The sequence below is a fragment of the Bos indicus genome, chromosome 16 (genome assembly GCF_029378745.1).
Source record: "Bos indicus isolate NIAB-ARS_2022 breed Sahiwal x Tharparkar chromosome 16, NIAB-ARS_B.indTharparkar_mat_pri_1.0, whole genome shotgun sequence".
NCBI lineage: Eukaryota > Metazoa > Chordata > Mammalia > Artiodactyla > Bovidae > Bos > Bos indicus.
The window spans coordinates 57,124,703-57,138,843 of record NC_091775.1 but is presented as its reverse complement, the minus strand read 5'-3'; the positions used below and the strand labels follow the sequence as shown (position 1 = coordinate 57,138,843).

The 14,141-nt window shown below is 49.0% G+C and overlaps 1 protein-coding gene across 1 annotated transcript in view; it reads right to left on the bottom strand.

Moving 5' to 3' along the window:
• TNN (tenascin N) overlaps positions 1 to 11,541 on the bottom strand; it is a 59,631-nt gene extending 48,090 nt beyond the window's left edge. The window contains exons 1-5 of the mRNA XM_070768478.1: positions 10,982 to 11,541; positions 9,161 to 9,535; positions 7,582 to 7,845; positions 3,027 to 3,212; positions 1,612 to 1,701 (exon numbers count right to left, since the gene is read on the bottom strand). Coding sequence (XP_070624579.1) covers positions 1,612 to 1,701; positions 3,027 to 3,212; positions 7,582 to 7,845; positions 9,161 to 9,535; positions 10,982 to 11,387 — 1,321 coding nt within the window. The 5' untranslated portion in view covers positions 11,388 to 11,541. The remainder of the gene's footprint in view (positions 1 to 1,611; positions 1,702 to 3,026; positions 3,213 to 7,581; positions 7,846 to 9,160; positions 9,536 to 10,981) is intronic.
• Positions 11,542 to 14,141: the final 2,600 nt, after the last annotated feature.

The window sequence follows — 14,141 nt, the reverse complement described above, 5'->3', positions numbered from 1 at the left end:
CTCTATCTTACCCAAGACAATGAGAAGTCACAGAATTTTTTTAGTCAGGGAGTAAACAGTATGAAAATTAACCAGAAATTCCCTGGTGGCTCAGACGATAGAGAATCTGCCTGCAGTGCCAGAGACCCAGGTTCAATCTCTGGGTCATGAAGATCCCTTGGAGAAGGGAAGGACAACCCACTCCAGTATTCATGTCTGGAGAATTCCACGGACAGAGGAGCCTGGTGGGCTACAGTCCATGGGGTCACAAAAGACACGACTGAATGACAGAAACTTTCAATTTCACAATGAACAGGGAAATAAATGTAGGTGCCCTTTTAGTTTTGCGTTCACCAAAGTGGACATCCGGGCTTCCAGACCCAGCCCTGTCACTTCCAAGCTGGGCAATCTTAAGCTTAATTTCTCTAAGCCTCAGCTGTCTCATATGTGACTTAGAAATAATAATAAGACCTACCACACAGGATCATAATCAGAACTAAATGAGATAATTCATGAGCAGTGCACAGTTAGTATAATGCCTGGGGCATGGTAAGCTCTCAATTAATTCACAGCTAAAGAAAAAGCCTCTAGAAGCAAGGAAAGTCCTGCCATTTTCCAGCTCACTGATGGTGATTCACTAGTCCACCGTTCATGCAGGCTGTACAGTATACACTGTATGGTTAAAAATTAATGTATATTTTATTCTTTATGATCGCCCAACTATATAATTCTTTCACATCCCAGCTATGCAATCTGTTAGGCAACTGAAACAGTGAATTCAATTCTTGCACCATCTCACTCTTATTCTCACCACCCCAACCAGCTACTGCCAGGACTGAATTGAAAAGAACTACAAAACTTTTCAAGAAAGTCTCCAATTCAAATATCCCTTCTTTGCCGGCTCCAAGGATTAGCCTTTACCCAGCGGCATCAAGCTCACAGCCTCCCAACATGACTTGGCAGGAGCACAGAGTGTTTGCACGAGGCTCACAATTCAATACGGGCTCAAGCACTGTCTAAAAACTAAAAATTACATAGGACATCTTGCATATAAAACTACCATGATTTCAAATTCTTTTCTGATTAATAAATTACAAACTTACTGTCAAATATTACTGATTCAGAGCAACATTTGTCATCATATATTTTCTTAATCCACAGATTCTAAATCTATTGCTACTCCCCTGCGAAAGTCTTTAATATCCCTTGACATTTTAAAGCAAACTCCCTGAGTGTGTTTGTCATGAAAAAACACCGAAATGACAAGCAAAAAGTTATAAATCACCTGTCTTGGGTACTGTGGAGCCGTGTGCCTAAGTCCAAGATAATAAATGCCTTGGAAAGAAGTCAGTGATTGAAGCTATTAAAATAAGCAGAAAGGTGTTGGAAACGGCCTATCCCCTTGACTCCAAGAGCCAGGTGGAGATTTTCAACAGCAAGAAAAATGTGAGATAGAACAAGTTTGCTTCCCCTCTCCTGCCCCGCACTCCTCCGCCAGAAATGTCAGTACACAGAGAGACTGGCTGTCTCTATACACAGAAGTACAGAGTTTTTATCCAAAGAGGAGTCAGCCAAGAATATAGCAGAATGAGAGCACAGGATGCATTCACAGTGCCTCCACGCGGTTCTTACCTGTCCTGCCATTCAGAAGAATCGGCTTGCCCTCGAGGTCTCCCCTCATGGGGATGACTGTGATCTTATATTCCGTCCCCGGCTGCAGACCTGGAAACAAGCAGCCAGTGCCGGGTTGAGAACGGGCTCTGGACCCTGGAGCCCCGGCACTGCTCTTCCGGGGATTCGGCAGAGCGAAGGGTGAGGCTGTGCGTCTCCCCTCAAGACTACAATCTACCTAAGGCAGCTAAAGAGCTGCAGGTCCAGTGGAACATGAGGCATCACTGAGGAGCTTACGGGCCAGATGGATGAGATGAATCTGATGAGGCTCTGGTTTCTTCCTTGGGCCATTAAGCACACATTTCCCAACTGTATTTATAGCCCAAATGTTTTTCTGCTCCCGACAATCATTTTCCCTCAAAAGTTTCTTTCCTTCCTATTGTAATAATTCACTTAACTTCTTCCTCTTTATTTTCTTTTTGTCTTCACTCTACTTGGCCTTTTCTGTTTCTTTTTTGTTCTTAATTTTTGTTGTTTCTCTGTAGCCGCCACCTGAATGCTTGTTCCTTGTGGCACAAAAATTCAGACTTTGGTGACAAAATGCAGGCAAATGGTAGCATGTATGAGGCACAAAACATTGAGAACCCCAAGATGACCTCTCAAGACAGAAATCAGAGGGTGGAAGGCAGGACAAAGCCCCAGAGGAGGACGTACCAAGGAGCTGGTAAACCTCAGGGCCCCTCACTTGCACCAGCCCCTTCCAAGGCCATGTGCGCGGGCATTCATGCTTATGTGCTACTTTTCTTAAAGAGGGTCCTGAAAACTGTGCAAGCCTCAGGTGCCACAAAACATTACCCAGCCCTGTGTGGCCCCGTTGTGTTTGCAGCCATCTGATTTCCAGTCTTCCAGTATTTGCTCAGTCACCTGGGATGAGGAATGCCCCACTCCTGGCCGCCTAGCTCAACTCCTTCCACATATGATGCTGAACAAACCAAGTTCAATCAATTTCTCAATGTCTCTCTCTCTCCCACACCACACACACACACACACACACACACACACACACACACACACACACACACACACACATACACACACACTCCGTTCTTCCAAAAAGAAAGCCTGTCTGCCAACAAATCCCCTCTGAGACACAGAGGCTTCCAAGGGGTTAGCTGACTTGGAAGAACATTTCAGATGTGTAATCTGCGACCTGGGTGCTCCAAGATCCTGGAGTCAGCCCTGGGATGCTGGAGCAGAGTCTTCAGGCCCCTCAGAGTGGGCTCACCTCTGTGAGCTCCTGGAGTCAGGGTTCAGGTGATTCTCGAGGCCTCAGAATCCTCTGTGCACAGCGCTGCAGCTGCTGGTCCCCACTGCTCACACCGTCCCCACCTCAGCATCCACACCAAGCATCTCACATCCCCAGTGCTGGCTCTTACCCGTGATGTCGTATCGGCTCTTGGGGTCACCGCTCTTGGGCACGGTGACCTCGGCCACCTCCTGCCCTGTCAGGGGGCCATACTGCAACTTGTAGTAGTCCACCTCGGTCAGGGGGTTCTCCCATTCCACGTCAAGGGAGTTCTCCGTCTCATCCGTCACCCAGGCAGTGCCAGGCACAGCAAGATCTAGTGCAGGGGTCAGGGAGGGCAAGAGAAAGCGGTGAAGACCAGGGCTCCCCGTCTGTAACAGGCCGTTGGCTACCAGGTCAGCTCCCTTTCTTGACACTCTGAATGGAGGCTGCAGCCCCAGGACATGTCCTTAAAATGTGTTCTAGAACTTCCAAAGCAGCACATAACTGTTGGTTTTCACACTGTCTATGGAGGACAGACTTTCTTCCAGGAAAACTTCTTCCCTATCCTAGCCCATCAGATGCCAAGCAACCCTCCCCGTCCACATTGCCATGGCCAAGCCCCGAACCTCAACTCTGAGGCCAGCCGTCAACATTCTCGGCGTTGGGGGCAGTCACACTGCTCTGAACCAAACATTCACTCTTTAGCTCTTCAGAGATGCAGCCCCTTGAGAGACAAGACCCTCAAGGCCATGTAGAGTTTGGGAAATATATTTCAAATTTCTTGGAATGCAACACTGGTAATACAACCAGCTCCTTCCTTGTCTCCCAAATTACAGTTGCTTCCCCTTCCTCAAATTCTCCTGTAAGATTTACCCCTAGGCAAAACTGTAAAGTAGCAGAATTTTAGCTTGGTCCTTTGAAGGATTCTTCCTGCACCTTCTACCAAATTTTAGCACCTCTCCCAGATACCTGATATCCTCAGCAGCTCTACCTATTGATCCCGTGAAGGAAGAAAGTAACTGTGCATAGTTCTTCATGCCCTGCTGGCTCAGTCAGTAAAGAATCCACCTGCAATGCAGGAGTTCAGTTGTTAAGTTGTGTCTGACTCTTTGCAACTCCATGGACTATAGCCCATCAGGCTCCTCTGTCCATGGGATTTTCCAGGCAAGAATACAGAGTGGATGGCCATTTCCTTCTCCAGTGCAATGCAGGAGACTGGAGTTCAATCCCTGGGTTGGGAAGATCCCCTGGAGAAGGAAATAGGACACCCACTCCAGTATTCTTGCCTGGGAAATTCCATGGACAGAGGAGCTAAGCAGGTTACAGTCCATGGGGTTGCAAGAGTTGGACACGACTGAGGAACTAAACCATACTACTGCCACACGAAGTATTAATGGCTAAATGTTCACCCATCCACTCAAAAGAAAATGAAAATATGATGCCTGTTACCAAGGAACGGATTGCTGGTGTGGCTCTGTGGGAAGGACTTTTGGGTGCTGGTGTTGGAGAGGGGTCTGGGGTCTCTGGGAGTGCTTTGAATTCCAATGGCCACATCCCAGGCCAGTGTCAGCTGGTCTGAAGTTTGGAACAGGAAAGCCAAGCCCTAGACTCTCAGCCTCACCCCTCTCCTCACCTCCTATGCCTTGGTTCTGAAGGTGTTCCCAGCAGGCTGACTAACCCCTTGTCAAGGACAAAGAACAGAGAATTTGTGCATCGGTCAAGGGGCAAAATCTCAAGGCCTGTGGCTCTAAGTGTTTCTGAATCTCTCTGTTATGGATAAAGAGCTTCACGGAGCCTTTTCCCTGAAGCACTCCCTCTCAAGCTCTGCCTTTCACCTGCCAGCCTCCAGGTTCTTCCCTCAAAGATGGCAATTCTTTGAGGGAACAACAGGTCAAGAGGTGAATAATGAAAAGACCCAAGGGTTACAGAAGGGGCACCACGTGGCTCACAAGTGAAAAAGCAGGAACTTCATGAAAGAGCGCAAGGTGAGCATGGGGATAAGTGTCTCTCAGGCTGAGGTTCCCCAGAGGAACAAACCAGAAAGGGTTTCACTTGAATTGGATTAGACGACTTTGCAGGATTAGTCGTCTTTGCAGGAGTTTACAAGTCCCCAGGGCAAGAGACCAGGAGGGGTTGCTAAGACTTTCAGAACTGTCAGAGCAGATGTCTCTGCTCTTCACTGAGAGACTGTGGGCACTGTCCTGGCTGAAGACAGGGGCAGTCAGACAAAAACAGAAAGAGAAAAGCAGCCCAACAGCAGGGGGCTGGCTTGACTCTCACAGGTGGGCCTCTGTGTTCTCCCATTGAACATACACAATTTCACAGGGACTTCCCTGGTGGTTCAGTGGGTAAAACTGTGCTCCCAATGCAGGGGCCCAGGTTCCATCCCTTGTCAGGAAACTAGATCCCACATGCATGCCACAACGAAGATCCTTTAGTGCCACAACCAAGACTGGGAGCAGCCTAAATAAATAAAATCCAGTTCACAGGACATCAGCAGCAGACAAATTAAGATGAAACAAGACCATTCCAAGATCACGTCCACACATAGGCAAAACATGAACATTGTCCAAATCACAAAAATGACTAAACACCCTCCCTTCTGACTAATATGAGTGACTATTCCCCCTCCCTTTTTTTAAACCAATGACAGCTTTAGTCTCCCTCTAGTCTGCCCTCTTTCTAGATAAGATTCACGAAGATACCAATCACAGGATTATCCCCAGTTCATGACAATATGCAATCGAAAGTAAATCCCTGCTTCCCTAACCCTTCTCTCAGATCACCGAATACAAGCCCAAATCCTACCCCAGACCCCTCAAACGCTGTCTTCCTGAGACACCCACAGTCCCTCGTTGTGTGCACTTCTGTGAGGCAACAGTCAATAAACCCAACTTGTTCAACTACAGGGCTGTTCTGAGAGGTCTTTGGCTAGAGGGCATTGACGACGGCAATCACAAACTGTCCTCCCAAAGAGGATAAGTCCTTCACGCTCTTTCAAACACTGAGCTACCCCTACCCTTTTCTATTCTTACCACCAAAATGGACAGGCAGCCAGATATTTCTGCAAAGACACTGCATTCCAAAGGCCCATCCACCTGGATCTCCCTGGACTTTCCTTGAGAGTTTAGGGAAAAATAGAGGCAGCTCATTTTATCACACCTAGAACAGTGCCTTTTTGTTTTTTTCAAGTCATTCAGTCATGTCCAACTCTTTGCAACCCCATGGACTATGGACCCTAGACTTCATGGAATTCTCCAGGCCAGAATACTGGAGTGGGTAGCCTTTCCCTTCTCCAGGGGATCTTCCCAAACCAGGGATCAAACCCAGGTCTCCCACATTGCAGGCAGATTCTTTACCAGTTGAGCCACAAGGGAAGCCCAGGACAGTGCCTGGCAATGTTCAAGTAAATGTTCAATAAAGTATGCTGAGAAAAGGAATGAATTTGAACCCTTGAAGATCTAGGCTGTCTCAGGTACTTTCATAGGAATGAATAATTTCTAAAGAATAAGCAGTGATGCTTGTCCTTACAAACATCTTGGTAGCATTTAGTGGTGCCCTAGAGATTCTGTCCCTCCAGATCCATCTGCCTTCCTGTTCTGTATCCCAGATTATGACCTCTATGAAATGTATTAGCTGGGTTCCCTGGCCCTCTGATTTCTGGTCATGTGCAGTCAGTGAGAGTCACCAGAAGACCAGAGGGCAGACAGAGAGTTTGGGCAACTGTTCTCCTTCACTGCCTCCTGATGAGGACACAGTGGACTACCTGTGTTCCTCTACCAAAGGAACAGGCAGCCATCTCCTAAAGCTCTTTCTGGGTTCCAGTACCAACTTCCATCCCCTGTCCCTTCAGACTGGGGTGGATCCCCACTGACGCTAGTCCTGGAGTATTTCATCATCCAAACCCTACCTATACCTTTATAAATAACCTCTTCACTAAACTTTCTAAGCTGCCCCATTTGTTCCCTCTCTTTCCTGCTAAGATGAATCTAACTGATACAGGTGGCCTCAGCAGACCCCCAATCATACGAACTTGACCTTGTTCAGAGGCTCAGTGAGGGCGTGAGGATGCAGGTGTCCTCCATGGCTGCTTGTACATGGGTGCCAGGGTAAGCAGAGAAGACTCTTGAGAGTCCCTTGGACAGCAAGATCAGACCAGTCAATCCTAAAGGAAATCAATCCTGAATATTCATTGGAAGGGCTGATGCTGAAGCTGAAGCTCCATTACTCTGGCCACCTGATATGAAAAGCTGACTCACTGGAAAAGACCCTGATGCTGGGAAAGATTGAGGGCAGGAGGAGAAGAGGATGGCAGAGGATGAGATGGTTGGATGGCATCATCAAGTCAAGGGACATGAACTTGAGCAAACTCTGGTAGATGGTGAAGGACAGGGAAGCCTGGTGTGCTGCAGTCCATGGGGTTGCTAAGAGTCAGACTCAACTGAGCAACTGATGAATAACAATCTCAGGAAATGGAGAACAGCCTGTAATTCCCAATCCAGCAGGCTCCATCACTGGCTTGGAGGAGCAGTGCGAGCGGAATAAGAATGGAGACTTTTCCTCAGAACCTAGGATTGCAGCAGCTGTGTTTTACAAACTCCAAACCAGAGTAATGGCCTGAGTAGTAGAATGGTACTTGTGGGGACAATGGAAAAAGATGTATAGAGCAGGACCTCTCCTGGGAAACCTGGCTGCTTCCTCACCTGTGGTGGCCAGTAAATGCTGTGGGCTGCTGGAAATGTCTTTCTTCACGTTGCGCAGGGTCACAATGTACTTGGTTCCAGGCAGCAAACCAAGGATCTCGTAGCGGTGCTGCTCCTTGGGCACTTTGATCTGCTTCACAGAGAGCTCCTTTCCCAGTGGGTAGTAGCTGAGGAGGTAGTGGTCCACCTGGCTGGAGGGCTCCCAGCTCACCAGCAGGGAATCCTCCGTGCTCTTGAGCAGCTGCAGTCCCTGGGGGGCGACCACTGCACACAGAACAGGAACAGGGGTGGAGACAGTGAGGGAACAGGGGTGGGGATCCATAGCCAAAACGTATTCCTTGAGCACCTACTTTATATTGGGTTGGCCAAATCATAGTACCTGGACAAACCCAAATGAACTTTATGGCCAATCCACTGCTTAACACTATGAAGGTGGGTGTGGAGGATACACAGCCTGGGTAAGGCACCGTGGTGGACCCCCAGAAGTTACTATCTAGTTAGAAGTTAATATTGACCGCTTATGTTGCCAGTGATGCTCCAAGTCTTAGTTCAAAACCATTCAACCTATGCCTTTAGCAGAAGTTAACATTAATCTTTAAACAGTCCAGAGATGAGAAAGAAAGGTACAAAAAAAAAAAGAGAGAGAGAAAGAGAGGGAGAGAGAACCAGCTGGGACCAAGATGGTGAATATGACCTCCAGCAGACCCTGAGTCTCACTCTACCCTGAATTTCTATAGTGGCATATTAAAGGACATGCCTACCAGCAGCCTTGACTGGGACATTAGGAGTCAAAAAAATGATAAAAAGAGAGTGGCACCCCACTCCTTTGAAAAAGCACTGTTCCTTCTCAGGTAGACTAATGTACACAGCTCGCCATCATTAACTTCACTCCTCCTTCCTTTGTTTTTCCTCTTCAAAATTAAACCTCTCTTGCTAGGTGGGCCAGAATTTGACCTGTGCACTTAGTCCCCGCTTCTCCCTTCTTTGACCGCTGAATAAAGCTTGTGCTGTAGGGATCTCAGCTTAGGTTTTGTTATTGGCAGCTAGAACTGCAGCCCTCCCCCAGCCAGGCAGAGATCCTCAGCAGGGCCAGGGCCGGAGCAGGGTCTACAAGACTTCATTCAGTAACACCTACACACACACACATACTAGATCACCTAAGACTCCTGCTGCTGCTGCTGCTAAGTCGCTTCAGTCGTGTCCGACTCTGTGCGACCCCAGAGACGGCAGCCCACCAGGCTCCTCTGTCCATGGGATTCTCCAGACAAGAACACTGGAGTGGGTTGCCATTTCCTCCTCCAATGCATGAAAGTGAAAAGTCAAAGTGAAGTCGCTCAGTCGTGTCTGACTCTTAGCAACCCCATGGACTGCAGCCTACCAGGCTCCTCCGTCCATGGGATTTTCCAGGCAAGAGTACTGGAGTGGGTTGCCATTGCCTTCTCCCCATGGGATTCTGGAGTAGACTAAATAAAGGTGGGGTGCCCTACTTAGGACAAAATGTAAACTATGGTTAAAGGGTGCCTGGACCATGGGGGCCGGGTCAGAAGAGAGGCAGGCCCAGGCGCATCTCCACTCTCACCCTGGGCGCAGTCGAGGCCGGTGAAGCCCTCCTCGCAGTAACACTCGCCCGTGTCACAGAAGCCGTGGCCGCTGCAGTCGCCGGGGCAGCGCCGCTCGCTGCAGTCCTCCGATATGAAATCCTCATGGCACTGGCAGACGCCACGCACGCATTCGCCGTGCCCGCTGCAGTTCTCAGGGCAGGCGGGGTAGGCACAGTCGGCGCCCACGTAGGGCGGCTCACACACGCAGCGGCCATCCACGCAGCGCCCGTGGCCACTGCAGGCACCGGGACAGGCGAGCCGCTCGCAGTCGGCGCCCTCCCAGCCATGCTCGCAGTGGCAGCTGCACGTGTCCAGGGAAAAGGTCCCGTGGCCACTGCAGTGGCGGCTTAGACCTACCCAAGAGAGAGGGAAACAGTCAGCGGGGCCTGGAGGGCTTGTGAATGGGGAATTTCCATCCCTGGGGACCCTGAGAGCAGACGATTTCAGAATTCTGCATGACTCCTTCTGTAGAGGAAGGTAGGGTCTATAAGGGAAGACTAGGAGCCTGCCCTTTCCACCATGGGCCAGACTTGAACCTGCGAAATCTACACTTTATGCCTGAAAAGTCACAGGTACCACCCTAGCCCTTCCCTTTCCATCCCAAGCACTCCTGTGACTTCACTTGGTTCCCCCACCACCAACCCATAAAAGAGGCTAATTATTTAGTACTTTTCTATGAAAGCGCCTTAAATGCTCCAACCTAGGTATCAGTGGGCCAGGTTATACTAAGGGGCAGAGCTCCTGGGGTGGGCAGGAGAGAGTTAGGCTGGGTGGGAGTTTGTCTTCATTGGAGGAGCTGGACCTAGCAAGTCTGAGTCCTTAGGAAATGAGCTGAAGTTGAAGCCTGAAAGGTGGATCTGCAGAAGCTATAAAACAGCCCGGTCTCATTATGGGGATAACAGATGGGAGAAGGGTTAACCAGGCTCCCTTCTCTAATCCCAGACAGCAAGAGGCAGTTGGAGGGTGGGCCAGTCCTCCTGGTCTGCTCACCAGCCCCAGCTCCTGATTCCCAGAACATCCTCTTTCCTTCGTAAAAACTTTTGACGTTTGGTCAAAAGTTTGAAATTGCTCAGGGACAATTCTATGCTCTTTTATTGCCATTTTATTCGCCCGCAGCGTCCTCCGTGTCTAGTTCTGCGTCTGGCCTATAGGAGGCGCTCTTAATGGTAGCAATTTCTTCCAGCATTAAAATGTATGCCAAAGTATCACTGATTATTATTCTTTGGAAAATAATATGAGCAGTTTATGTTGAAAAAAAAATGTGATGGAAGTGCTCACTATTTGTAAAGTCAAATTGTAGTACTTCATTACTAACGAACAGTTTGCTGAATAATGGGCCAAGAAATCTTCTGTACATCATCTATAGTTCTCAGAACTAGACTAGCTGATAGAACTCTCCTCAACGGACAGTTGAGGAAATGAGGAATTTGCCCAAAGTCACACAGTGAAGAATGGCAGGACTGAGATTTGAACCCAATCCTGTCTAGCTCCAAGCCGTCAGTCTTCTTTCCTCGTCAACCTGTGGCTTTCCCTTATAAAGGGAAATAGAGGTTGGATCCACAGGTAAACCGGCGCCCAGAAGCAGTCTCTTCTGAAAGCACTGACCCAACAGTCCAGACTCACTTTAAGAGTTGCTGGTCCCTCCCTGCTCAGGCTTGAAGATAACCCCTAGAGCTAGTACCAGATAACATCCCCCTTAGAGAAAACCCAGAGTGAGAGGCAGGGTGCTCACGAGCCTGGTAGAACACCTGAGGTGCTCATTCAGAGTTTGTTGAATGGATACCAGGTGGTGCGCTCACCAGCGGCTCCCGGGCAGCAGCGCTCTGCGCTGCACCGCTCCTTCACCTCCGCCATCTCCTCCTCCAGCTTCTTCACCCGGGCCAGGAGGTCCCGCACGCTGCCTGCCAGCTCACAGTCCTTCTGTGGCGTTTGCAGGCGGATGTTGTGCCTGAAGACGATATTCTGTTCCTCGGTCTCCTCTGGGGCCAGGAGCGAGGTTCCATCACCACGAAGGGGCTGGGGGTCAGCCTCCACCTGGACCAAGGCAGACTTGGGCACGTCGATCTTGTAGGTGTGGCTGACGGTAACCTGTTGCTCCTTCTCGCTGCATCCGGAAGACTCGAGAGTGGCTGGGGCCGAGGTCACCAAGAGCACAGAGCCCAGCAGGAGCACCAGGGGGAAGCAGAACCTCCCCTGGAGACCCATCCTTGGGGAGACAGGGAACTGATGCTCCTGGAAGCCTGCATCCAGAAGAACATGCAAAAGAAAGCCAGGGACATCTGCTGATGGAAATTGGCCTTTTTAATGGATTCTCAGGGTCCACGGGAAGCTGAGAAACCAGCAAAAAAAATTCATCCTTTATCTCCTGACGGCTCGAATTAGATTATTTTTTTGTTCCTCCTTCATACATTGCACATTCCTGCCTCCTGCTTTGCTGACACTGTTCCTACTCCCTGGGAGGCCCTCCTCTTCATTTCTAATTCTGTATTTCACCTGCACTTTAATAATAACAAGAACAACTTCTTGAAGTCAGGGCATACTTTGTGCCAAGCTTTGCTCACCCTAATCTATCCTGACAACACTAACAATTGTAGCTGTATGTGGAACACAAGTTGTGTACCAGACACTATTCTAAACATTCTACATTTATTATTTCATTCAGTCGTCACAACAACCCTTCATGGAATATATGGTTATCCCCATTTTAGAGATAGGAAAACTGAGGCCCAGCTACCTCAAATGACTTGCCCACAGGCACACATGGCTGAGAGTGGCAGAATGTGAACCCGAGAAATCTGACACCAGAGTCCATTCTGATACCGAGACATCGTGCTGCCTCGTGAAGATGAGGAGGCAGAGGCTCAGGGGATAGCGTTGACCTGGGTACCACGGCCAGAAAGGGCAGAACCTGTTCTCAGCCACTCAGGCGAGTGTCCCACTCACCACCTCTGCCCACAAGTGAGCAAAAGAGCAGAATTTCTAATCAAAAATAACTTCTCCACAAAGTCTTCTCTCACACCCCCTCCCTCACCTCAGCTGGAAATTAGCTCTCCTTCTGCAGAACATTCAGAGCAGGGTATGTGTCCCTCTGAGCATCTCTTAGCAGTGATTCTTGTCTTGTGATTACTCTTGGATGCAACCTGTATCCACACAAGCCTAAGCCTTTTAAGGCCAGGACCCAGAGCCAAGTCCTCTCAGGGACCGCCCCCAAGACAGGAGCACAGAGCCCCATGCTGAGGGGTTCAGTCAGCCTCCAACTCCTCTGGTGCTCAGGTGATTAGTAAGTCAAGCCACCTGGACCAGAGCTGGCTGTTAGGTTCCACCTCTGCCGCCCACAGAAGGTGTAGACCTCTGGCACCATCTGTGTGCAGGACGACCCCATCTCTCCTGGGACCCCTGGCCCCCATCTGGGATGGCACATTCTTGATCACTAACAAGCCAAGTCAGGGCAGATGCCAAGGACCTGGTTTGTACCTCACATTGACTCACAGGTGCTCAGTCACCAACCAGTACATCTCTCAGTCAAGCTGTCATCCAGAAACCAGTCTGCAGAGCTGCCTCCTGACAATGGACTCCTGTGACCAACTCAAGACTCACAAGCATTTGTACTAGAGACGGGAGAAGTCAGGAAGCCTAGTCCTTTCCCGGTGGCTATGTCCCAGGCAAACTCAGGGTCTGCCTCTCTGTGTGCGAGGCAGCTCCTGTGTACTGAAAGGACAAATGGAGTGGGTCCTAGGTGTCTATCCCTGCGAGTTCAGTTCAGTTCAGTCGCTCAGTCACGTCTGACTCTTTGCGACCCTATGGACTGCAGCACGCCAGACTTCCCTGTCCATCACCAACTGAGTGTTAGCCTCCTCAGTTGTCAAGTGGGAATAACAGTGGCTGCTGGACTGCATTGTATGTGGAAGGCACTTAGCACCATGCCAGGCACATGTGTGCATGCTCGGGCACTTCAGCTGTGTCTGACTCTCCGTGACCCTACTGAGAGAGCCGATTCCTAGGTAGGCTGATAAGAAGTCTGGGGGTCCCCAAGGAGGAGAAAGGGGTCTGGAGTTCTCGAGGAGGAGAAAAGGACAAACTTTTTTTCTTTAAGCGAAGAACTGATGATTCCACAACAAAAGAATTCATCTTGCTCAAGGATATGTTTTTCCTTAAATTCTGTATATAACAATGTATCCTGCTTGAGGACATGTGTCTCCTTCTTGAGAACCTTCTGGCTAATCCTGTCATCTTAAAATGTATATTGTGGGAGTGGATCTAATAAGACCTTTACAACCTTGAGACATTCTTTTGTAATAACCAGTTTTTATTTATTATTTATTGTAATAACCAGTTAAAAAGTATATAGCTCACTTGCTAAGACTAGCAAGTGGGGCAGTCTCCATCCCCCTTCTGATGTCTATGTCAGAAGCTTTCTCTGTCCCTGTTATACTTTAATAAAACTCTACTACACAAAAGGTCTTGCGTGATCAAGCCCGGTCCCTGGTCCCGAAGCTAAATCTTCTTCAGAGATCATGAATCCGACGTCATTCACCATAAGCTATCACTATGGACTATAGTCCACCAGGCTCCCCTGTCCATAGGGTTTCCCAGGCAAGAATACTGGAGTGGGTTGTCATTCCCTCCTCCAGGGGATCTTCTAGACCTAGAGACGGAACCCACATCTCCTCGGTAGCAGGGGGATTCTTTACCCCATGAGACACCTGAAAGCCCTGCCAAGCACATAGTAAGGCCTCAATAATTATTTTGAGGTTTTATTTTTAATCAGCTACTCAGTATGACTTCCTTTTTTCTCTTATCTCTTTTATTGGGAAGGGTGATATTGAAAAGAATATACAACATAAATTGAATAGTTGGAGAAGGGGACAACAGAGGATGAGATGGCTGGATGGCATCACTGACTCAATGGATGTGTCTGAATGAACTCCGGGAGTTGGTGATGGACAGGGAGGCCTGGCG